Source organism: Typha angustifolia, chromosome 10 (genome assembly GCF_048772165.1).
Source record: "Typha angustifolia cultivar Huaian chromosome 10, ASM4877216v1, whole genome shotgun sequence".
NCBI classification, from domain to species: domain Eukaryota; kingdom Viridiplantae; phylum Streptophyta; class Magnoliopsida; order Poales; family Typhaceae; genus Typha; species Typha angustifolia.
This window is the reverse complement of record NC_133248.1, coordinates 8,094,114-8,117,808: the sequence shown is the minus strand read 5'-3', so window position 1 is coordinate 8,117,808 and position 23,695 is coordinate 8,094,114. Positions and strand designations below refer to the sequence as shown.

Sequence of the window (23,695 nt, the reverse complement as noted above, 5' to 3'; positions counted from 1 at the left end):
TTAAAGAGATAGCACAAACTAATGTAACCTAAAATGTGCAGATCAAAGAGATTTTAAAACCTTTGCAAATGAAACTTTTATCAGGGAGAAAGGAGATTTTAAGAAGGGTGAGATTTGGACAACTTGTGAGTTGGATATCAAACAACAATATTATAGGATTTAACTGCTTAGAAAAGATGTTGAAGTTGTAGGGAAATTGTAAAGCTGTCTTCTTCTTCTACTTCTAGTTCCATATTATATGCAGTTTCAGGCTATGAATTACCCTTAAAAAAAACAAAAACATGATTCCATTACAAATCTTCTAATATGACAATATTAGTCTGGATTTGCTTATATTAGCAACAGAACAGTCACAATAGTGATCAATGACTAAATTAATTGTCAACTATGTACAGTGGAAGGATGTGTTTCTACATTAGTGTTGTCCTATTGCAAGTATGCCTTCTGAGAGCAGTCGAAAATTTGTGTAAAGAATGAGGCAGAGAAATCTGAAATCAACTATTCTTGTTACAAATTAGAAGTTTTTCACTATTAGGTCCTCCGGCAAAAATAGATGACAATAAGAACTAAAGTAGATGACATCTCTGTTTTTTGTTAAAGAAGATGGAGAGAAAAACAATCCAAAATAAGAGTCAAATTGGTCTAAGAAAGAAAGGTAATTGCGTTTCATTTCTAACGCTAAAAACCATCCTGCTTCAAGTCTCCCCTTATTCCCTTTTAAATGAAAATTTGACATCAGAGCTATATCTCAAATGGTATGGGACCCATCGCTGTTCAGTGACAATTTATCACAATGAATGGCTAATTTACATGAGAACAATGCTACTAGGCTAGCAAACAATTTGAGACTCCAGTTATCTTCTAGGCTTAGTCACCTCGTATATCTGCTGTCTTTTGCTTTAGATTTCCAGCAGTGCCCAAAACAAAGAATGCTACCATCATTTTGAGATTTTAGTTGGTTTCCTTGCCTCACCTGATTTTACAATAGATAAATACATGGGAAGGTATTACTTGTGATCTAGACGAATCATATAAGCTAGATGGACTGAACTAAATGATCTGATACCTTTCCTTGAATAAGCTTGCTGGATTTGCAAGAGCGGATCCGAGTATGACCAGGTTTCGTTGTGTTACCTCTGTAAAACAATACCACACTTGAGAGAATCCTCATAAATAAAGAGTGGTTGTGGATAAAAATAAAAAATATATAAATTTTATTCAACCACACCCATGCATGATGCTTTGGTGAAAAGTTTGATGCTAGAGAGACCACTAGTAAGAGAACTACTTTGCCTCACATCCATCCAATTAAATAGCTTAGAACTCATTTTCCATTTACGAAGATGGGAAAAGAAATCAAGTAAGACATGCAACTATTTATATATCTGATTACTCAACAGAAAATGGAAAATGAGAGCTTTAGTTTCCTCTCATCGAGATAGAGGCAGGCATGAGAGGGACATAAAAGGGTGTAGAAAGAGAGTGATTTCCTTAATCTAACTGATCAACAATGAGGCTTATTTTGCTTGAGTCTGATGCAACCTTATTGGCCTGTCTGGCCCAGGATGGCAAACTTGAACATGATCCATTGACACTTAGGTATTCACTTTGAGTTTTCCATAATATGTCTCTACAATCTATATATCAGAATTTTATTTTTCACAATTAGAGCATATCATGCATCACTACTTCTTTCATATTTAGCATGAATTCTCTTAAAACAGAAGATTCAGAACAGAAGGTTCTTTTTCTTGATTAGAAATCATTTCTATACATAAGATGCAGATGATAGAAACATTTGACAGTAGTTACTACCAGCTAGAATGTCATGACCGGAATATTTATTATGATTTTGTATAAGTCCTTACTAATAGACAGTTTTTAACTGTTCTCATGAGAGTAAAGGTTAATTCTAATGTAGTCAGATTTCCTAGAAATGTCACATATATGCTGGTTAAATCTTATAAATCTCAGCAGATTCAATATTTTTGCCTTCAAATAAGAGCTTGATAGACTGGGTATAGTCATAGATGTGTCTCTTGAGGATGCAGTATATGTGTTTGGTTGGAACACTCTTTAAATTTCAATGAGACTGGGCTACAGCCTTTCAGTCAAAAAAGAAGGAAAAGAGCTTGATATTCATAGCTAAGTGGTGAGATCCAAATTACTGATCAGTGATCATACAAAAGTAAGAAAAGTAAGTTAATAAATTCAATCAAAGAAGGCACTCACAATTTTTGTAGGAAGTTTGAAGTTGATGCATTATGATGCAATAAGTTTGTTGAAATGGGATGGGGAAACTGATCAGGTAGGACGGCAGTTTTCTTCTTGTTTTTGCCTTGACTTTCTTTCAGATTTATTTCAATCATGTTGCTTGTTTCCTCCTCCCAATGCCTGGATGGAATACAAGGCAGCACTGAAGATGCTGTTTTATTCTGACAAGTAATGGAACAATGTGGCAAAACATGGTTTCTCTGAGGTTTTGGATGGGTATCAGATCGAAATCCACCTGTGTCTACAGTTTGAAGCCATGCAGCATCCAACCTTGGTTCATGAACACTTTCTGTGCAAGTCTTGTTCACTGCAGTCCCTTGTCTTCTCTGTCTTGTGTCATTTTTGTTACGATGTGTGGGTAAACTTGACTCTTGGAAGACTTGATCTTGCAATGTAGAAGAATGATACCTGTCCAAAGTTCTTTGCGCCTTATCTTCTAAATAATCAATGTTTTTTCTTTCAGAAGAAGCAATCATGCTACTTGACTCCAGCTTTCCCAAATTACCTGAGAATTTAGTACTTTCATTGTACTCTCTAAATGTAGATTCTGACACTGATTTTGGAGCCTCTAGGCTTATCTCTGATAGAAGACCAATTCTAACATCCACATTCTGTCTGAGAACTTCTTCAATTAAATCTGTGAGGCTACTCAAGGATTTCTTGGCTCTGAATTTTGCTTCATGATTCTGAAATGCTACATAAGCCATTAACTGACCTGCAGAGAATTGCATATTAGACAGCATATTCGTACAAATTTTCACCTATCTGTAACCTTAACATTAGTCATCATCACTAAAATGGTGACGAGTTTGTAGCACTACTCCAGTTGACAAGATATCAAAAGGAAAAGCTACAAATATTGATCTTCAATTTCATTGGGATACGTGCTTAAGATCCTTGCACTGGAAGGAATTTCATTGTGATGAACCTTGTTTGAGGATGAAGGATTGGTTTCAATAAATCCCGGGAAAAATAACAGGCGAAGTCGCACATGGTGACATAATGTAGAAATTGTGATCTTGAGTGCATTAAGCTCAGGTGAATCCCATATTGTATAACTTCCTTTCTTCGTGAAAAAGAGCACATTCCAATGATGCAAGAAAACTCGAAATTACGTTGATCACCTCTTACAAGAGGGAAATGTTGCTCAGATAACTATGTATGTGGTTCTGTTCCTCAACTCAAAGGTAGATACTTGCAATTGCTTGCAATTCATTCATGCTGAAGAGAAACAAAGTGAGATTTATTTGATCATATGAAAGTTTCATAGTGCTAAATTGCTTATGATTAATTTGATGAATGGGCAGGAAAAAAATCGTACCCAAAGAGGTCCACAAGGATCAAATACTTTTACACCAGATAGGTTGTGCAATGTATTGTGCCTTACCTTCAGTTTCTGTGATTGACACTAGCTTCCCATGAGTAAGCAGTTGCCTCAGTGGTTCTGATTGAGACTTCTTGATGCATCTTGTCCAGATTTCATCCAACTTAAATGGGTCTACACATAAGAAACTCCTTTTTCCAGTATCATCTTCTTTGCGCATGCCATCTACTAAGGTTCTATCAACTGATGCATTTCTGGGAAGCACACCAAGAGTAACATGCCCAGGTTTTACTTTAGCACCTGAAGCTGAAAGTATGAGGGAAGTACTAAAATTTCCCTCCAGCAAGGAATTCTCCAATGCCTTCTTAGTTGAATATTTATTTAGCTGTTTGCTTGAGCTGCTTGCAATAGCAGTTTCTTGATTATGAACTGAACAAAGCTGAAGTAGAGCTGCAGTGAAGCATGTTGATCTCTCACTTGAAGATCTTATCTGTCTTTCAGCATCAGAAAGAATCTTTAGCGCTAGCTGCAATTTCTCCAACTCATCTTCAGTTACTGGAACCCAATTAAGATAATTTGAAAAAAAAAAAATAGATCTCTAAGTCCAACCAACATATAAATGGACATAGATTATGTTACTGTTACGCAAAATATGGTGGCAAAGCGTGTAAAAAAACATTATTATTGAATAATTGTGATATGTATAAAGAAACAAGATAAACAGAATAACTCACAACTTTCTCCTACAAAAACTGTGCCATCTTCTTGCCTATTGACCATTCGGTGTGTTCCAGATATGATGTCCATCACAAGCCCAATTAATCGAGACATTAGAGATACTGGATCAACACCAGAATCCATCAATTCTCTAGACCTTTTTACTGTCTCTGTTGTGTCTGATGACATAGCTATCTGGAGAAGATTAAGTAATTTCTCATCTGAAACAATCCCAACCTGGAAGCTAAAGTTTCAGTTAGTTTGCCTCGGAGAGGATTCCAACAAGAAAACAGTATAAGAGGAAACAACTAATTTACTATATAACTAGTAGATGATCTTCCGATTAGTAAATTAAGAAGTTTTCAAGCCAAACAGAAAGTTTAACTACTTAAAAGTAGTTTGAGCTTCACAATGTAAGCCCAGGTTCTAGTTTCATGTTTATAAGATTTGACTTTGCTCTTCATGAATTATACATTTTCAGCAATATCGATGAAGATAAAATCAGACAATATTTTGAAGTTCTTGAACACTTAGTCCTACACTGATGCAACCAAAAAACAGAACGAAGACCATACATTGTCCGTAAAATGAACAGGTCTTTGCTGCTATCAGTTACTAAAAATGCAGCAATCACAAAAGTCGAACTAATTTATAATTAAGTTCTCAGCATAAGATGACCCTGACAAGTGGTTACTTTGATATGTGACATCAGTCTTAGTTGGCCAGACCAAGTTAAGAACAATCAAAGAAATGGAGTGAGTTCACAAGTACATTATCTAATGTGAACGTGAAATATTGATCAGAAAACATGAAGGTAATAAAGATTATAAAGGTAACACAAAAGAAACTTACAAGAGCATTTACATGAGAACTTGTGATTCTCTTGCCAAGGAAACTTAGCTGGTCTAACATAGTTTCTGCATCCTGTAGCGAACCGTCTGAATAATTAGCAATTGAATCAAGAGCCTCCAGTTCAACATCAAGATTCTCTTTAGCAGAAAGCTCCCTCAACCGAGAGACTATGTCAGTTTCTTTAATTATAGCAAAAATGTACTTCTGGCACCGTGCTAAAATTGGCATCGGTAATTTGTCAGCATCACTTGTTACAAATATGAAGATAAGATGAGGAGGTGGTTCTTCAAAGATTTTCATAAATTCTGACCATATTTTTAAGGATAGCTTGTCGCATCTATCAATGACGAAGATTTCATAATGCGTGATCATTTTGGCGGCACTAATATTTTTCAGCAGAAATATAACATCATCTATAACATTCTTATTAGTGGCATCCACTTCTTTCATGTTAGATCCATTTTGATAAGCAAAAATACCAGTGCATTCTTTGCAGAATCCACATGGCTTAATTTCTTCAGTAGACAGACAATTCAAACTTGCTGCGAGTACCCTTGCTGTTGAAGTCTTTCCTGTGCCACGAGGGCCTTGAAACAACAATGCAGGGCCTAATTTTCCCTTTAATATGGCATTGCTAAGTGACTGAACAACATTTCTCTGTCCAATTATTTCGTTGAAAGACCTTGGTCTATACTTCTCACTCAACCTTTTCTCTAATTTCCCTGAGTTATCATGTCCAAGTAAGTCAAATTTTTGCGCTTCTTGACTTCTGTTCATCCATGTTCTTCTGTTTAACTGACTTAATGCTTCCAAGCAATGCTCCCCAAAGCTACTTGATAGATAATCTGCTGATGAACCACCTTGATAATAGCTACTTTTCAACAGAGGGAAAGCTTGGGAATGTCTTACTTGTTTTTGCCTATGGGACTCAGATGGTGTCCTCTTGTAATTAAATTTCCTGCTCCTAAATATGTTCTTTCTTTCTTTTCTTCTAACAGTATTAAATGGCGAAGAAGAGTAGCAATTTCGAGCTGCCCGGTCTTTCGTTCTCTTTGGCCAATAACAAGGAATCCATTCCTTGTGTGTTTTCATCTGGAACACTTCATCCTCATTAGGAATTGTTTCCTTCTCGGCAACTTCAGGACTCTGAACTGCATATTTGTTGTAGGAGCTATATGACCAGGGAGTGTTGGAGGACTCTCTTCTATCATCTGTTCTATCCTCAGATTTGCAACACTCTTTTCTGCCATGCTCTTTAATGGAACTAAGGCCTCTGAATGTTTGTTTTCCTGATATGGCACGTCTGCATGGCATCCTACGAGTTTTTCTTTCTGATACCTCAATACTTTCAGAAGTCGCATTATTGTCAGGAGACTTCTCACTTTTGAGATTTTTCTTCAACAAATTGCTGAAATTTTCTTCTGAGCCTGCAGTTTTCAGTCCTTGCCTGTCAACACTCAATTTTGTTCCATGATCAGTGGATTTTGTAGGATGGGTCTTCCAATTGTAGAGGTACACTCTTTTACTCCTTTCTCTTCTTGAGGATATAGATTTATTTGATCCTGCTGAGTTTCCACTAGCTCCTTTTTGGTAAATTAAACTGGCCATTGATCTAGATCTCAGTGTGGACCTCCAAGTTAAGAAAGTTTCAGGGTCCCAGAAGAAGCAGGGCTTTCGGAGTGAAGTAAGATACTTCTTAAGATGAAGTTTGCTAGGCCTCATGCACTTCGCCATCCTTCCCTCATCAATTGAAACTCATTACTTATAGCCAGAAATCCAATTCAATAGACCTTAAAAAGAACAGCAGAAAGTTCTTTGTTGAAGGTCCAAGCTTCAAAAGTAGCTTTACTGGTACATGATGAAGCTTCTTCTCACGCATGAAGATCCATTTACATAACTTATTGATATTACATGCAAAAGAAGCTAAACTACTAATTAAAGTCCATTCATGAGAAAGAGATGAACATAAGAAATCAAACAGTAGAACAAATGAAAGAGAGAATAAGATGATTTCAACAAAAAGCAACGTAATCGAATAAGTAGATAAACTACATAATTTTATGCCAAAAAGAATGCACCAATATATGGAAAAGAGGAAAAAAAAAGAATATGATTAAGTTTTCTCAGAAAAAATAATCAGGAAATGTGAAGAACAACTAAACTGGATACTTAGTATATTGAGTATGGCTGTCAATCTGTTTTGCCTAATAGTAACACATAGAGAAGGCATCACACCACTCTATAGAACACTAGATCTTCTTGAAAACTATTGATCATGTAAGAAGAATTACCAAAGTATGCATCCAGCAGTGATATAAAATGACTAAATAAAGAGACACCAAGCTAAATTGAAAGATTTCTGGAAACAACATAGCAAGATTGTCCATAGAAACCAAACTGCTCTACCAGAACCCATCAAAATCATATGGAATTCAGAAGATTATCACCTAAATGACAACAACTACAATCTGCGACACTTCCAAACACATACATGAACAATTGCAAGCTAGAGAAGTAATTCAAACAAACAACATAGATCGATATGAAAACAGTAAGAAAGACAAGATCATTGGCAAAGAAATTAAGTACCTAAATTCTCAGCCACCTGGAAGAAGTGAAATGTGACCTAGAGGACTATGGAGAGACATTTTCTTGATTGATTTCGGATTTATAGACTGTATGCATGGAAAGGTACAAGAAAAAGTTTCAAGCTTTGCAGCCGTAGGAAACTTCACTTTTGGTGGGTGGCCAGAGGAAGGCAATAAATTCAAATTACTCACAACCCGAATGCTTAATTGAATTTATGAGCAGATCTTCTATCTTTATAGGGAATGATTTCTTTCTCCCTTCGTCTTCATAAATTCTATTATTCCTTTCATGCAAGTTTAAGCTGGCAGCCGATCGATCGTCTGCAGAACCGAATGCAGGGAAACTTTTCTTCATTCGTGTACGTGGCAGCTAGATTTGTTCTGATTATATTTAAACCTCTGTATCTCTGATGGCTTCCCTTTTTTGCATGCTTTCTTTTTCTTTTCCTTCCAAAGAAGTATAATATTTGATCATTTTAAGCAATTGTGATTATCGATGATAAAGTTCAATCAAAGAGGACGAACATAGGCTAACTACTCAATTGTCATAACTTGCAGAAGAGAAGCAGAAATAGCTTTATTGTTCTTTGATTCTAACTGTAATTGATTCTTGCGACACTTTACCCTCCACAATTATCTAATATCTCACTCAAATAATCCTATCTTTCAACTGAAATAAGGGTAAAACGATCCTATGATTGCCTCAAATTTAATACTTTCTTTAAAAAAGATAATTAAACAAACAACTAATGAAAGATGAAAAGAGGCATTTAGGAGAATTTACATAATTTAGAGGGTTAATGTGCCGCCATAAATGAACAAGAAATCTATGTGAAAATAGATAATAATTAAGAGAGTCTTAATCCTTGATTTTTTACACTAAAAATTGCAACTGGGTTTCACTGCGTTAAATCATGGTCTTGGTAAAACCTCCATCACTAAAGCTATACTACCATTAAGTTTCCAAATGATGCTACATAATGCCATTGTAGCCTTTCCATAGACAAGTAGGACAGTTCTTTTACAAATCTCAGCTAATGTTTACTTTATGGATCACCACCTGTTCATATACATCACACATGCCTAAAATAATTTATCTGTCAGCTTCTCTCATAATTAAACAATACAGAGAAATTGCTTAAGCTATTCATCTATTAACCATGAGTTCATACTTACCTAGAGATAAGGTTATCTAATCTGGTCAGGGCTTTTGTGAGCAAGATAAAGCGAACCCAATTATACTATGCGATAATAAATCAACAATAATCTAATCAAAGTAGAACAATTAAATTGAACATAGTTTGAAATATATTATACAGTAAAAGTTGTCAGCTCAATCCAAATTAGCTGTTGCTAAAGTAGTTGTTAACATCAAAAGGGTAATTATACAATAGTAAAACACCTGTTATTTTATCACGTTAATAATGAATTAACTTAGCAAACTGGGACTTCTCCTTTGCTACTCCTGATAGAAGAGAGTCAAGTATAGCACATCTGTGAGGATGTCTAAAACCTTGACAGGACCTCCAAAGATAGGCCAGACAGGCCATTAGACCTGCTTATGGGAAAATGGGCAATGGTTCTTCACGATCTCATATATGATATTGTATCAGGAAATAGGAACTCTCTCATTCCTCGATAGCATTGTTGAATATCCATCCTGTGCTGAAAACCAGATTCAAAGATCATAATTGAATTTCCTTCAAGAATCTAATTAGCATTTGTAGATCGACTTTACACTTGATCGAAATCAATTTCTTCAAGACTTTCATTTTAGAGGTCTCATGCCCTGCACAGGAGATTGGGAGAGTTACTTGCAGTTCTACATGGAAGTTATGTATGGAGATATTATTGCAGCCTATCCATGAAAAAGAATAGAAACAGATACACTAGCAAAGAATTCACGGACAGATCTTTTAAGGTAGAGAATAAGATGAAGTGATAAACATATGTGTGACTAAAAGGGGATATATATATAGTTCCCTTAGGAAGCACAAGTACATGCCTAGTTATATATTCTTGCATAAAAAGAAAAATTATATTAATCACATAAAACAAGATAACTAGTTCCCTTGTTGAAAGAGCTCCATCTAGAGGTCATACAAGATAATCTGTTATCCTTTTGGATAATGTACCATGTACGTCTACAATTCTGTAATCTGTCAAATTTTGTTATTTTTCACAAAATAATGCAGTACAGGACTGGCATTTCTCATGGGTAGTGACATGCACTAAAACATGTCACTAAAGCATGAGATGGATGAAATACTTCAGAAGGCATCACTGGAGTAGGCAGAATGCAATGCGCTCAACTGCAGATTCCTTCAATAGATGTCTAAAACCATCCAGTCTTTCCTTATAAATAATGACAATGAAATAATATCTTACTAAAAGTCATTTCAGCTACTTGTAGGATAGGGTGAGCTACTTTTATTGTGCAGTCGAGAAGTCAAACACCTGGGAGCCAGTTTAGGAAGAATAATTTTCTGTGGAGAATTTATTGTCTTAACCTGCATTTAAGTTGCAACAATGCCATCTTTTTTATATCCATGTTCTATCATTTCCCAATATATTTGTACCTCACATTAATAAAAATATGCGAATTACCTTAGACGTCCTCAGTTCATTCACTGCCATCCGAAGAGAATCATCTGATAAAATCAATCTTGATAGAGCACCAGTGCTTAGCCTGCATTGTCAGATGGTGTAAACAGAAGCATTCACTGTTAATCTCAAACTCCTCAGTTCCTTTGAGAGATCCAAAGGATTTAACATAGGATGTTACAAACATATGTACATGAACCACTTTTCAAATAAAGAGGTTAGTGCAAATACTAGAAGAGATTGAACCATGTATACCCCAATATTTTTGCTGCCTCTGACACTGAACCTTCGACAGCAAATATTAGATCCAGCAAAGACTGCATTCCCTGTTAAAATAAATGAAGTTGAGACACTGCATGAATGCAATTGTCAGGACTGTTCAGTCGTGGATAGGGAATTCAGCTGTCACTGAAGGAATAGTCTGAGCTTACCAGAGAAAACTTTGGATTATTTGGACCAATTTGAGGACCAACATCTGATCCTCGGATAGTAGATTTTGCAGGCAGAATCTGAAGAAGCTCATGAGGAGGAGCATATCCTTCAAGATCTATTGCCTTCCTGACTAATCAAGAAAGAACAAAAAAAAAAAGATGAAGAGAAAAGAACTTTCACTATTGGAAGATGAATTTACTTCTTTTAACCATGTCTTAGGAGGAAGAAGGGGGAAAATAATGTGCAAGAATGACAATACCAACATTGTGAGTACAAATGGGCAGCTAATAATCATACAAGTAATGAAGATGGTTCTAGCATCAAATATCTGAGTGGACTTCAGAAAGGATATGTTGGTCAAGCAATTAGGCAATAAGGTCTGAAATAATACAATATGTTTCTGCAGGGCCATTAAACCATAGATAGCTAACTTGAACATGCCTAATGCCACTATTCTATTAAAATGAATTCCCACCTAACTAGTAGCATACATATGGCTTCTTATCTCAAGCCTGGGGAACCTATCGAAATATATCGCAATAAACAGGCCTACAACCAAAGCAGAAGGCCCTGCCTTAGATAAAGAAAATCTTGATTTGACAAGAGTATGCACTGGCTCGAACAAAATCTAGCAGCTAAATATGACTCGGAAAAGACTCTTTTTCCCCTCTCCTACAGCTTCCTCAGATCTAAGGCCTGACTTACTATGATTAATATAAAGCCCATGTTCATGTGGTGAAATGCACAAACTATTCTGGAAAGGATTTATGGAAATAATATAGATAGTGTTATGCACCTTAACTACATTTTAGTGCTTCCTTATTTCTCATTGACAAGTTATCTTTCTAAAGTACTACTTGTCATGCTTGTAAGCAAATCAGCTCACTGCTTGAGTGTTTTTTTCCCCTTTTCAATCTGCTCAATTAGTATAAGATTTAACCAATTACATTATTAAATACAGATGCCTTAAGCAAGAGCCGGCCATGCTCCTAGATAAGTCCATCTGTCATCAGCTAACTAATTCCACATAATTCTAAGATAAAATCCATTACGAGACTCTAAGCTTTTCAATAATTTTGCGTACGATTTTTTTTTTCTAAAAAAGATTAAAGCAAATGTCAGTTATGCTCCTTTAATTTTAAAACTTATCGAACCATTCGGTTAAAAAGAGTACAAGATAGTCACAATCTGCAACTCACAACCAGTTTCAATTCATCAAATAGAAAGACCAAAAGACAAAAAGATAGAAACGTTCTCAATAACCTTTGAGAGCCAACAACGTCCGCAGCCGCGCCAGAGCCGAAGCCCGATTCTTGTGCTGCGACCGATCCTCCACAGCCTGAAAGTGTTCAAGAAACTCTCAACGAACAAAACCAAGATTTCGATTTTGATGAAAATTAACATGAATTCCAATGAAATGCGAGGAGAAAGGGACATGGATTGTTTATCGACCTGGGCAACGATGCCGGTGGGGAGGTGCTTGAGGCGGACGGCGGATTCACGCTTGTTGCGGTGCTGGCCGCCGGGGCCGGAGGCCTTAAAAGTATCCAAGTCGCACTGCGCCATGAGCTCCTGGTCGGTGAGGACCAAGTAGTTCGTTGTGGAGGAGGAGGAGGAGAAGGAGAGTGTTAGATTACGAGATTGATGGGTTCGCGGATGATGGAGAAGAGGAGGAAGGATAGGCTTCGGAGAAGAGAAGAGAACCGATCTTAGGAGTAATCGAGCCATTGATTAATGGGGGGAGAGATGGAGAGGGAATGGAGAGAGAAGCCTCGAACTCTCAACACAAGCCGAGAAAGATTACATTTTTTAGGGGTTAATTACATCTCGACGCCTATCACTTGCACCCCTAGAAACTATTTCAAATTTTTTTTTTTATCATTCATAAGCTCGAAAGTTAGATATAGTTAACTTTCCTTAAATACAAAAATATTTAGACTCCACTAAATTTTTAGCTACTTAGTCTAGACTTTAAGCTATATGCGTCGCCAAACAACTATTCCAAATAAATATTGTCGAACGATTGTTCCGAATTAAACGCTGCCAAGATATGCTTTAAGCTGTTGTGTTATCAAATGTCTTCTAAATTAACCACACTATCGAGCCACTAACTAAATCTAGTCAAGCTATCAAATCACCAACTATCAAATAATTTTTCTATAAATATTAATTATTTAGGGTTAGAGTTGAACCTATGTTCTCCTTGATCATAAATAAGATACTTATTTCACACTTTGTTTGAGAAAAGAAAAGAGAAAGAAAATAATATAAGGAAATATAATTTCCTCTATCTTATTTGGATGTAATCTAGAGAGAAAAGAGAGATTTATCATTAAATTAACTAGCTATAATATCTATAAAATTGCTCTTTAAAATAAATGAAAGTAATACAAACAAGCTATCGCAAATTAAAATATCTAATACTTAATTATTTTTCTTTAAATTTGTAAATAGAATATCAAAAGATCCGGTACATTGTAATGACCGTTCTGCCCTTCCTCAAAGAACATTTGAGAGGATTGGTTGGGTGTTGTGTGAGAGAGCACCAACTGCTAAGATATGGCTGTTGCTCTGCTTTCCTCGGCTCCGCCCTCTCAAAAACTTCATCTCCTATTCGTTAACAACTCTTCTCACTTCTCTTCTCGTTTCCCTTCTTCAACGTACTCCTTTGGCCATTTGAGAGTTACCCATCATCTCAAAGCTGCTTCAGAGGGCAGGAGCATAGCTGCCAAGCTTGGAGATTGCAGTGGAGAGCTGAGGGAGATTTATGAGAGCTGCAATAGTTGGAAGTGGAAAGATTATCAAGTTAATTACCTTGTGAAGGGAGTGGGTCCTCCCTTGCTGCTTGTTCATGGGTTCGGTGCCTCTATTGCCCACTGGCGCAGGTAAAAAGGCTAAAAAGATCCGATTTTGCTGATGGGTTTTTCCTTCCCCACGATTAATTTCTCTGTTTTCATTTGAGTTATTTATTTGTCCGTTACTTAGAAATATGAATGCTGGTATTAACCTCTGAACATGGTAAATGGTATGAATTGCTTCTGAACCCTCTACTCAATATGGGTGTGTACAAATCTGATAGTAGGGTTTTAGGATTATGTAAGTGCATGAGAAATTCTTGACCTTGATAAGATAGAATTGTCGAGTGGATTGGGAAATATAGATGAGGATTTAGATAAATCCCTATCCAAAACTTGGACTTCTGAATACCTGGAATTCATCTTTCTTGATTAGTTCTTTGAGGAATCAGATGTGAGGTTTTGTTCCCCAAGTAAAAAGAAATATGTGAAAGGGATGATGTAAGATAATGGGTCCACAATCTATTGGCATAAGTTTTGGTGTTGAGATGAATCTCCTTATCTATTCCTAGTTGTGTTGCAATTGTGGTCATATTCTGATAGCGACTCCAATTTACTTTTAGAATTTAGTTTCTCCTGTTTGGTCCTGTTTGGCAATATATATTTAGAATTAAAATGCAGCTCACATCTTTGCTATCAACTGTTTGGTTTTGTTTACTATTAAATTTCATTCTCTTCCTTACATCGTCAACTTCTCCCATGCTATGTCCTTATGTTTGGCTCTTGTCAACACCGGATAGCTTGTGCAGCGTAGAACTGCCATTTTGTCCCGTCAAATGAACCATCATCCTTGAGTAACATTGGGTTATATATGTCTCATTCAGGAATATTGGGGTGTTGTCAGAACACCACACTGTTTATGCAATTGACTTGCTTGGATTTGGAGCATCAGAGAAGCCATTGGGATTTGCTTACACAATGGAAGTATGGGCTCAGGTAAGTTTTCTTTTTCTGTTAGTGAATCTTTTTTGAATTGATATCCATTACTTAGCCTAACATAATAGTACTATATGTTCAATAGTTGATGCTGGACTTCTTGGAAGAAGTCATAAAGAAACCTACGGTGCTTATTGGCAATTCAGTTGGAAGCCTCGCTTGTGTGATTGCTGCTTCAGGTAAATTAGTTTTAACTTATATAGTTTCAAATTTCAATGATTTTCTGGTAGTTGCTTAAAGCCATTAAGCCTTATGTATGGTTTTATTATATATAATAAGCTATGTCTTTCTTTTTGGCATGAAATGATGTTTCTCACTGATGAAACAGAATCTACTGGAGATCTGGTCAGAGGTCTTGTTTTATTAAATTGTGCTGGTGGCATGAACAATAAGGCAATTGTTGATGATTGGAGAATCAAATTGTTGTTGCCTTTGCTTTGGCTAGTAGACTTTTTACTAAAGCAAAGGGGAATTGCATCAGCTATTTTTGAGCGGGTAAAAGAAAGGTAAATTGGCCTGTACTTCTTAGAATAAAAAAACTGACCTCATGTAGTATTCTGATAATTATGGCTGATATAGGGAAAATCTGAAGAACATTTTACTTTCTGTATATGGAAACAAAGATGCTGTTGATGAAGATTTAGTGGAGGTAACATAGAGTTCTAATTGGTTTATCTGCATTGTCTTTTATGCACTTTACCCTTGGTGAAATCAATTAATTGAGGTTTCCTTACTTCACTTTACTGATAATGTGTGCATCATCGTTACCTGTTCATCTAAGCTATAGTAATATTACTGACATGTGGTTGCCTTTACGTGCAGATAATCAAGAGACCTGCTGATGATGAAGGGGCTCTTGATGCTTTTGTTTCTATAGTCACTGGTCCTCCTGGGCCAAATCCTGTATCCTTGATGCCAAAACTCTCTCTCCCTGTCTTAGTCTTGTGGGGAGATCAAGATCCATTCACTCCTCTTGATGGGCCTGTAGGGAAATACTTTTCTACACTTCCTTCCAAGTGTTCAAATGTAAAGCTGCATGTTCTGGAGGGAGTTGGGCACTGTCCGCATGATGACAGGCCGGACCTAGTCCATGGACAGTTGCTTCCATGGTTGGCTACTCTTCCAGTTCCTAATGAGGTTCCAGTTATCTAGTTGCAAACAACACATGGATAATTCATCTACTTTTAAAGAAGTAATTGGCATTATGAAGGGTTATGTGGATATGTTTTAATAAACTTTTTGAGAAGTACATGGCATCATAGAGTATAGTGTGGATATGTTTCACTATTGGAATGAAATGAGAAGGCAGATGCTGAACTGTTGATTCAACTGACAGTACTCAGGACTCTCTATCTGCAGCCATGGGCTATCTAAAATTCATGAAATTCTGTCAACTTCGGCAGAAGATAGAGTGGAAAATAATGAATTGGCAAACTACTAGATAATTTGGAGTTTCAAAGTTACTGTATTTTTATTTTTGCCATTTTTTATTTTGTTTGTGTATAGATGAGGACTTCTGCAATATGTACCTTTTTCTGTTGGAAACTTATGGAAATCCTATGCAATGACAATTTGTCTATGGATAAAGATTATGCTCACCTACCAGAATTTGAAAATATGTGTCATATATATATGGTTTTGATCATGCTCCTGATGATGTCTTTCTTCTATGTGATGATTAATTAAACATAGATTCTTGAAAGGATCAGCTGGGAAGCAGCTATGTTTTATAGATCATGGATGTTATCAAGGTGCTATTAATTAATAGTTTTCATGGTACATGTCTTGAGTCATGACATTCGAGGACCTAGTAGATGTTGATGATTAGTTGAGGAGGTCCCAAAGTGATGTTCCTCTGGGTAAATGATTCTCCCAACTTATGTCAAATAATTGTACATGCTATCCTTAGTCCTTAGTATAGTATTTCTGCATACATGTAACATTTTTAAGGAAATATTGACTGATTGGTTGTGAAAATTCTGTATTGTCAGAGAAAGAAAGAACCATATAATCACACTAGTAACAGCCCAATCCATAGTGAATCTTATCTTGATGCATTTTTTGTTCATAAAATTTAATAATCCTGAATTTCTTCGTCTAGAAAATGGTATGAAATTCTGACGTTATCTGAATTACAGCCTTACAGGTCATGCATCTATCTGAAGTTGATATATGTGAGTTAGTAGTTTTAGTTATCTAATATGTGACTGACTATCTGAGTTACAGCCTTACAGATCATGCATCCATCTGTAGTTGATATATGTGAGTTAGTAGCTTTACTTATCTAAGATGTGACTGATTATCTGAGTTACAACCTTACGGATCATGCATCTATCTGAAGTTGATATATGCGATTTAGTAGCTTCAGTTTTCTAAGATGTGACTGGTAATTTTTCTTTTCAACCTTTGCGTCTGAGTCACATGGTGCTGTTGGAGAATGTTATAGATGAACTTTTGAATCAACAACTCGAACTATAATTGGACATAAGGATCAAGTCAGGTACTTCGATACATGGTTTAGTCTTTTACTTCTTCTCTCTTCTTAGTTTCTCTATTTTCATCCTTTTATGCTTATGAAGGTTAATAAGTGGATTTTTGTCACATCAGAAGAAAGGAAGTTAGGTCATAACTATAAGTGAGCTACAACAAACTTCTAAAGTTTATGCTTTTCAGATAGCACGTGCATAATCTTATTTTGGGTATATTGGAGGCTGCACCTCTCTGGAAACTTTCTGCTCTTCGAGTTGTTCCTTGTTTTCTCATCTTCAATTGACTGCTGATATATACAAAGATATTAGAGGAAATTAAACTGAAAGTGCCTTAGGAGGGAGAGGAAAAAGTGAAAAAGGACTTGAGAAGTACTAAACAAGAAAAAACATGATTACTTAGTACATGCCTGAGATTGATCGAAATGGAGGAAAAAAATCAACAACTTTTTAGTTGAAAAAAAAAAATGCTTGTGTATGCTGGTTATAATTTTTATTTTTGTTTACTCTGTATCTGTTTTATTTTGGTTCTGCTTCCATACAGGTTCAAGCTATCTACTATATCCTACTCTTTTTTTTTTTTCATTTTTCTTTATTTTGGTCTTTTCCTTCTGGATTTGCAGAATTCTAGGCTGTAGCGGTTGCTTGATGATCATGAGTAATGTCTGCTTCTCCCTTCATTAACTAAGCTTCTTATTGCAGGCTTCCCAGACAACGTATGGAGGATTCTGTGAGGACAGCACAACAAGAAGTTAGGACCATGAGACAGAGAATTTGTTGGCTAGTAAAACTAAAAGATTAATCCAAACTGGTACTCATACAGCTGGAAATCCTCAATTTCAGAAAGAGCTACCTTCTTCCAATCAGAAGTGCAGGTGATTTATTTTTGTTTCTTCCAGCACTAGTTGTATGAACAAACCGGTCAAAGTTGCTTGCCTTTTATATGTCTAATGCATTAAATTTTCTTGCTTGTGTTGTAAGTACTTGTGCAGTTGACTTATTGTTGTTTCTTCCAGCACTTGTTGTATGAACAAACCGGTCAAAGTTGCTTGCCTTTTATATGTCTAATACATTAAATTTTCTTGCTTGTGTTGTAAGTACTTGTGCAGTTGACTTATTTTTGTTTCTTCCAGCACTTGTTGTATGAACAAACCGGTCAAAGTTGCTTGCCTTTTATATGTCTAATGCATTAAATTTTCTTGCTTGTGTTGTAAGTACTTGTATTGTCTGTACATACTCTGTTCTTCTCTTGCTGACATTGTACATAATTATAAATATAAGAGGAATCGCCTGTCTCATGGAAGAAGGAAATCTGGGGAATAGTAAACTAATTCCTTGGTTTTATCAGCTTCATGACAGAACTTTCTTGTAGCCATTTTACCAAAAACCAACTCTGACAATGTGATGCTGCTACTCTGAATTTAGTCGACTTTCATACTTCATAGTTCATACCAAAACAAAGAATAGTAAGACAAAATCCAAAATAATTATCATATTTGAATTTTAGTTTTAACTCCTACATGACAACAATAAAGGCAATGCAACATCAATGATTCTGAGTTTTTGGCTCATTAAAAGTAATAGATCTTTTTTTTGCTGTGACTGCAGTGTCCCAGCTCAAGACATAGGCTTCTCCAGCAGAGCAGAGAGGTACCACTCGTCCTTCTCAATTCCCCGGTCCAGCTTCCGGCCGGCGTTCCACCTGAGCTTGTTGAATCCAATCCGATTGAACATGGGCACGTACGTTGAGTTCATCTGAGACCCAACGCAGAAAAAGTGATCAAGCCAGAATAGGCCCCCAGGCCTCAGCACCCTATAGATATCATACAACGCAAACTCCAGGACTGTGTCCGGGATCCAGTTGCTGAGTACATGCATGGAATGGACTATATCGAGCGTGTTGTCGAAGAATGGCAGCCGGTGAGCAATGCTGATATGCATCGGAATTAGCCCCCTCGATGCGATAAAGCTGTTGAATGGGCCGTCAAAGTTCATCGAAGTCGTAACGATGGTGATGTTCCTCTCCCTCATCCTTGCAGCGAAAGTTGCGGTTCCCCCACCGATGTCGAGCCCGATGCGCACTGTGCCAGGTGGTTTGGATGCAAGGACTTGGTCGATTGAGTAATCGATCTCCCCGAACTTGTAGAGCCACCGTTTCTTCTCCCGGCTTGATAGATCAAAGCAATCCTTGCAGTCGTAGCTTCCTTTAGCCTTGTTTCGGTTTACTAGACATGAGTAATTCTTGCAGGTGTAAGGGTCCCAGACAATGCTGGTGTCCGGTGGAATAGTCCACATGCTCTCTGGAAATGGCGTCGGCTCAACGTAGCCAACCGGGGATTTAGGGTGGCAACGGCGGCGAGGAAGGGGTTCGCACCCCTTCAACATTAGCCTTTGGGCAAAGACGTCGTCGGACGGGCACTCCCCACCGGCTTGGTAGCTCATGTATTGGATCAGCTCATCTTGGAACCGGCGGCATTCAGACCCGAGAACTGGGTACATCTCATCGGTCCCGAGGTTGGGGGTGTAGCCTAAGGGGAGCTTGTGGGGTCCCACGGCAAGCTTGAGCTCCCCGTCGAGCTCACGCTGCCATCCATCTGAGCTTTCGACGATATCTTTTGCCTTCTCCTGACCCATTTCAGCGATGATGGTCTCGAGAAGGGAATTGGCGACGCCGAGACGCTTGTAGAGCTCGGCGGATAGCTCCTGGCTAGCAGAGAGTTTATTCTGGGTGGCGTTGAGCTCGCGGAGGAGCATGTTGGAGTTGGAGAGGTAGATGCTTGGGGTGTAGCCCCACATCTTAACGCCGACGCCGGAGCCGGAGAAGAGGAAGATGCTGAGCAAGTTGGTTGCTACCAACAATAACAAAAATTTCAACTTGGCCCTCATCGAATTCTGCTGTTGCAGTGGCTTGCGAGGGTAATCATCCATGCTACCCATCTCTTTCTCTTAAGATTCAAGACAAAGGAGATCTAATTTTCTACAGTTTTACCTCATGGTCACTTAATCATGGAATTGATGGATTCGAAAGTTGAGACAGAGATTTATATCCTCTGATTCTTCTGTCTCTAGAATCTAGATTGGGAAATATATAGAGTGATGGATGAGTAGGGGAGAAGCATTGGGAGCTTCCTTGCTGCTTCCGAAGTAAGGAGGATGGGTTACATGCAGAATGGCGGGAACCACGGGGGTCTCCCCTATAACGGCTAGCAATTTTAAAATCCATTCAGCTCCTCGCGCACTGTAATGCGGCGGGTAGACCGATCCAGCTTTTGGCGTAGAGGCCGTGATACAAGTATACAACCGGTGACGGTTGTTATTAAACGGTACGATAGAGTTGACAGACTGATCAATCATCGATTAAAAAAATAAAGTTTTAATATATTTTATTTTTTTACTTATGTTTAAAAAAATATTTAAACTTCTGTACTTTAAAAATTCTTAAATCAGTTTCTGTACTTATGAGCACAGTGAAACCGTCAGTTTTTCTATCAAAGTTATCAAAACGTGCCCAAATAATTAAAACACCCCCGTCGTATTTATTATGTAAATGAGGTGGATTTTTTATTCAAATTTTCTTAACCTATAATATAATAGGTTTTACAATCTTAAAAGAAAAATAATAATACCAGAAAGAAATGCTTATATAAGAAAGAAAGGTTATTTTTGTTCGTAAAAAATTAAAAAATGAAGACAATTCAATCCGTCATTTAATTTTTAAATTTTTTTTAATATGCTTCGTTAAATTAGATAGAACTGTAACCCTGCTCCCTCACTCACTCATACTATGCTAATAAACTTTCTTTCTCTAAAATTAAAAAAGTGTTAAGAGTTTCCAAGGAAAAGGAGAAGTAGTGTTTTGGGTTTACTTCTAAACAAGTAGTAATCAAACCCAATAATACAAAAGATTCACCTAGGGGAGTGGAATGCTGCCGACAAGCAGGACCCGGAAAGCCGTTGCTCTTAAATGGTGCATGTGGTTTGGTGAATCGTTAGCATTACGTGGCCAGGCTAATTGGAATAATTAGGGTTTGGAGCGTTTTTTTCGTGCCATAGAGTTGATTCTTTATTAATTAGTTTGATGAAGATCTAACGATTAAGATCTTTAAAATATAATAGGAATGAAAGATATTACCGGTTCGGTAGATATTTTTTTTAGATATATAATTTTGCACATTATTTTTTGACAATTATATTATCTTAATATTTTATCAAGTAAAAGACATATATATCATTAACTGAGAGTAATATATATATCTATCAAAATAAGGGTATCGATGTCTTTTATAATTAACTTGATGAAAATTTAATTACATTTTATCTTTTTGATTATTTTTTATTATTTATATATATCTCTCATTAGTTTTAGATTGATTTAAATTAAATTTTAATAGATAGAGATAGAGAATTATATTTAAATTGAAGTTTATCTCTAAATAATCAAATTTAAATTATTTAATATTAAATGATATCTTCTATAATTAAGGTATAGTTATATTTAAGAGAGAAATCTTAACGGAAGAAAAAAAACGTATAGAGCGCTTAATTATTTATCATTCAGTTTGATGAAGATCTAATGGTTAAGATTTTTAAAGGTATAATAAGAAAATTGAGAGGTCAGACACACGTAATTAGATTAAGATTATAATTTTCTAAAGATCCATTGAAGTATTTACCTTAAAAGTATCTATCCCTCCTTTTTTTTTTTTTAATTCATTTTATTACTTCATTGAGACCCTCCCAGATTTTGAAAAGAAGAAGATCCGGGGGCTTATCATTGAATAATAATAACCGAGTAAAATCCCTCCCAATCAAAGTAAACTGTTGAGAGTCGATTAGATTCTCTCTGTCTGATTACATGCAAGTACAATATGGATTCTTCACATGCCCACAAGAGGCTCAGCGTTTACTACGAGTTTAGAAGTAATAATCAACCTTGGAAAGTCATATATATGCATCAGTGATCGGAGTCTATCAATTATTATTGTGTTGATTGTTATAGGAATTAAGGGACTGAGCTGATCCAATTGTTCCAAGTCTTATGCATCAGAAGGTTGACTCTGTGTGTGTCCAGTCTGTGAGTGAAATGGAGACCATGCTCTAATGTGCCATCCGTGAAACTTGTTTAATTGATTTCCAATAATAAATTGTAGGTGACCATAGATGTTGACAAAATTGTTTATTGAATAAGCAATTTTAGGTCCGATAAGAGTAAAATATTGGAGAGCATTAACAATTTGATGATACAATTGTGGCACTAAGTAATGAATCTTTCAATGTAGGAAGTCTAAGATAAATGAAGTTGTAGAGCACATCAAACTGACTGAGATCCTTGAGCTTAAAGTCAATTTGTAGCTTGGTAATAAGAGACAATCTACATATATAAGAGCAAAGATGTGAGCATTAGATTTGTGATAAATAAAGAGAGGTGACAACTTGAACTATACTTATTTTCCATTAGTAACCAGTGCACTATACTTCTTTTCCATGGCCTTAAACTAATTTTCAGACTTGACAACTTGATTGTAACTAGTTGGCTCTGGATCATATATGGCAGTGTGAATATGAGTGACTGGATGAGTAATAGATATAAAAGAATTGGGTAAGTCTTGGATTGTAGGTTGTAACCAAAACTAGTGAATGTTGGGAAAATAGGTAGGATATGATGCATCTAGCAAAATAGTAGGTATGTTATGAGATATGAGAGATATGGTTGGTGAAGTAATTACTTCCAAGGAGAAAGTATATCATACATTCTTATAATGACTTTCTAAATTTTCTGAATTTTTTTGGGTACATAATAACCTCATAACAGAAGAGATCAAGTGAGATATTTCTGATAATTCAAAAGATCATTATGCACACAAAAAACAAAGGGTCAAAAACTAGTTATAAAATTGAGTGATAGTTTGGGATGAAAAAGAAATCATCCCTTTAAAGAAATGAGCATAGATAGAGTTGAATCAAAGACAAGACTTTGGTGCTAACATGGAGTCACATTCAAAGAATTGCCTAAGAGTTTGTTTGAGGTCATATGTCCTGTAAAACAAGCTAGAAATGCTTGTTCATAAATAATAACATGCCTGGACAAAATGACTTTCTTTGAAACAATATCTAAACACCTATAACCTCTATGATTAGATACCAGTGTCATATGAAAATACACATTTTGCTCCTAAAAGTAAGTTTATCTAAGGCATATGGTCTTAGTAATGGAAAACAAGCATACCCAAAGAAATTTAAAATTTGTGTAGTCACGAGCACAAGGTATTGAAATGACACTCTCGAAGAACAAACTTATGGAATTTAATATGAGTGTTATGTATATTTACAATGACTTTGATATATTATAATATATTACTAAATTATAATGTGACTATAATATAACATATTAGAATATATTTGCTGTGAAAATGTTTTGAATTGAAATGTTCATTTGTGAAAGTTTAAATCAGAGGAGGGCAAAGTAATACAAATGAAAGTTTAGGAGTAGTTTGAAATTTACCCTTTAATTCATTTGATTTTAGGCATGTCTTCGTAGAACAGTTAGAGCTCAAAGATTATAGTCGGTAGGTATGAAGAGAAGAAAGAAAGAAGGATTGTAGTCGGCACTTCGGAAAGTTTTACATG

General features: G+C 36.3%; 6 protein-coding genes across 9 annotated transcripts; 1 reads left to right on the top strand and 5 right to left on the bottom strand.

Moving 5' to 3' along the window:
- Positions 1-10: 10 nt before the first annotated feature.
- On the bottom strand, positions 11-3,044 carry LOC140769169 (protein STICHEL-like). The gene is made up of 3 exons (XM_073109772.1): positions 2,233-3,044; positions 1,067-1,136; positions 11-973 (listed from the first exon to the last, which is right to left on the bottom strand). Exons 1-3 carry the CDS (start codon positions 3,015-3,017, stop codon positions 872-874), a joined length of 957 nt encoding a protein of 318 aa, XP_072965873.1. The 5' UTR covers positions 3,018-3,044; the 3' UTR covers positions 11-871.
- Positions 3,045-3,559: 515 nt separating this feature from the next.
- On the bottom strand, positions 3,560-4,451 carry LOC140769316 (protein STICHEL-like 1). The gene is made up of 2 exons (XM_073109981.1): positions 4,333-4,451; positions 3,560-4,153 (listed from the first exon to the last, which is right to left on the bottom strand). Exons 1-2 carry the CDS (start codon positions 4,427-4,429, stop codon positions 3,615-3,617), a joined length of 636 nt encoding a protein of 211 aa, XP_072966082.1. The 5' UTR covers positions 4,430-4,451; the 3' UTR covers positions 3,560-3,614.
- A 394-nt stretch (positions 4,452-4,845) lies between these two features.
- On the bottom strand, positions 4,846-6,901 carry LOC140768424 (protein STICHEL-like). Its single transcript, XM_073108689.1, has 2 exons — positions 5,168-6,901; positions 4,846-4,851 (listed from the first exon to the last, which is right to left on the bottom strand). The coding sequence occupies exons 1-2, from the start codon at positions 6,899-6,901 to the stop codon at positions 4,846-4,848; spliced, it is 1,740 nt and encodes a 579-aa protein (XP_072964790.1).
- A 2,122-nt stretch (positions 6,902-9,023) lies between these two features.
- On the bottom strand, positions 9,024-12,625 carry LOC140769341 (uncharacterized). Of its 3 annotated transcripts, XM_073110015.1 has the most exons (6): positions 12,244-12,625; positions 12,055-12,130; positions 10,791-10,921; positions 10,615-10,685; positions 10,363-10,444; positions 9,024-9,544 (listed from the first exon to the last, which is right to left on the bottom strand). In XM_073110015.1, exons 1-6 carry the CDS (start codon positions 12,517-12,519, stop codon positions 9,524-9,526), a joined length of 657 nt encoding a protein of 218 aa, XP_072966116.1. In that variant the 5' UTR covers positions 12,520-12,625; the 3' UTR covers positions 9,024-9,523. The 3 variants fall into 3 exon arrangements, 2 of the variants coding, with proteins under 2 accessions (XP_072966116.1, XP_072966117.1); XR_012105882.1 differs by having other exon boundaries at positions 10,363-10,711; XM_073110016.1 differs by lacking the exon at positions 9,024-9,544 and having other exon boundaries at positions 10,430-10,444; positions 10,615-10,711.
- A 688-nt stretch (positions 12,626-13,313) lies between these two features.
- Positions 13,314-18,812, top strand: LOC140768571 (uncharacterized). 2 transcript variants are annotated; one of them, XM_073108895.1, is made up of 8 exons: positions 13,314-13,676; positions 14,471-14,582; positions 14,668-14,761; positions 14,911-15,088; positions 15,162-15,231; positions 15,405-15,691; positions 17,771-17,943; positions 18,677-18,812. In XM_073108895.1, the coding sequence occupies exons 1-7, from the start codon at positions 13,351-13,353 to the stop codon at positions 17,868-17,870; spliced, it is 1,167 nt and encodes a 388-aa protein (XP_072964996.1). In that variant the 5' UTR covers positions 13,314-13,350; the 3' UTR covers positions 17,871-17,943; positions 18,677-18,812. The 2 variants fall into 2 exon arrangements, with proteins under 2 accessions (XP_072964996.1, XP_072964997.1); XM_073108896.1 differs by lacking the exons at positions 17,771-17,943; positions 18,677-18,812 and having other exon boundaries at positions 15,405-16,180.
- Positions 18,686-20,567, bottom strand: LOC140768570 (probable methyltransferase At1g29790). The gene has a single exon (XM_073108894.1). It carries the CDS (start codon positions 20,003-20,005, stop codon positions 18,686-18,688), a length of 1,320 nt encoding a protein of 439 aa, XP_072964995.1. The 5' UTR covers positions 20,006-20,567.
- Between the last annotated feature and the right edge of the window lie 3,128 nt (positions 20,568-23,695).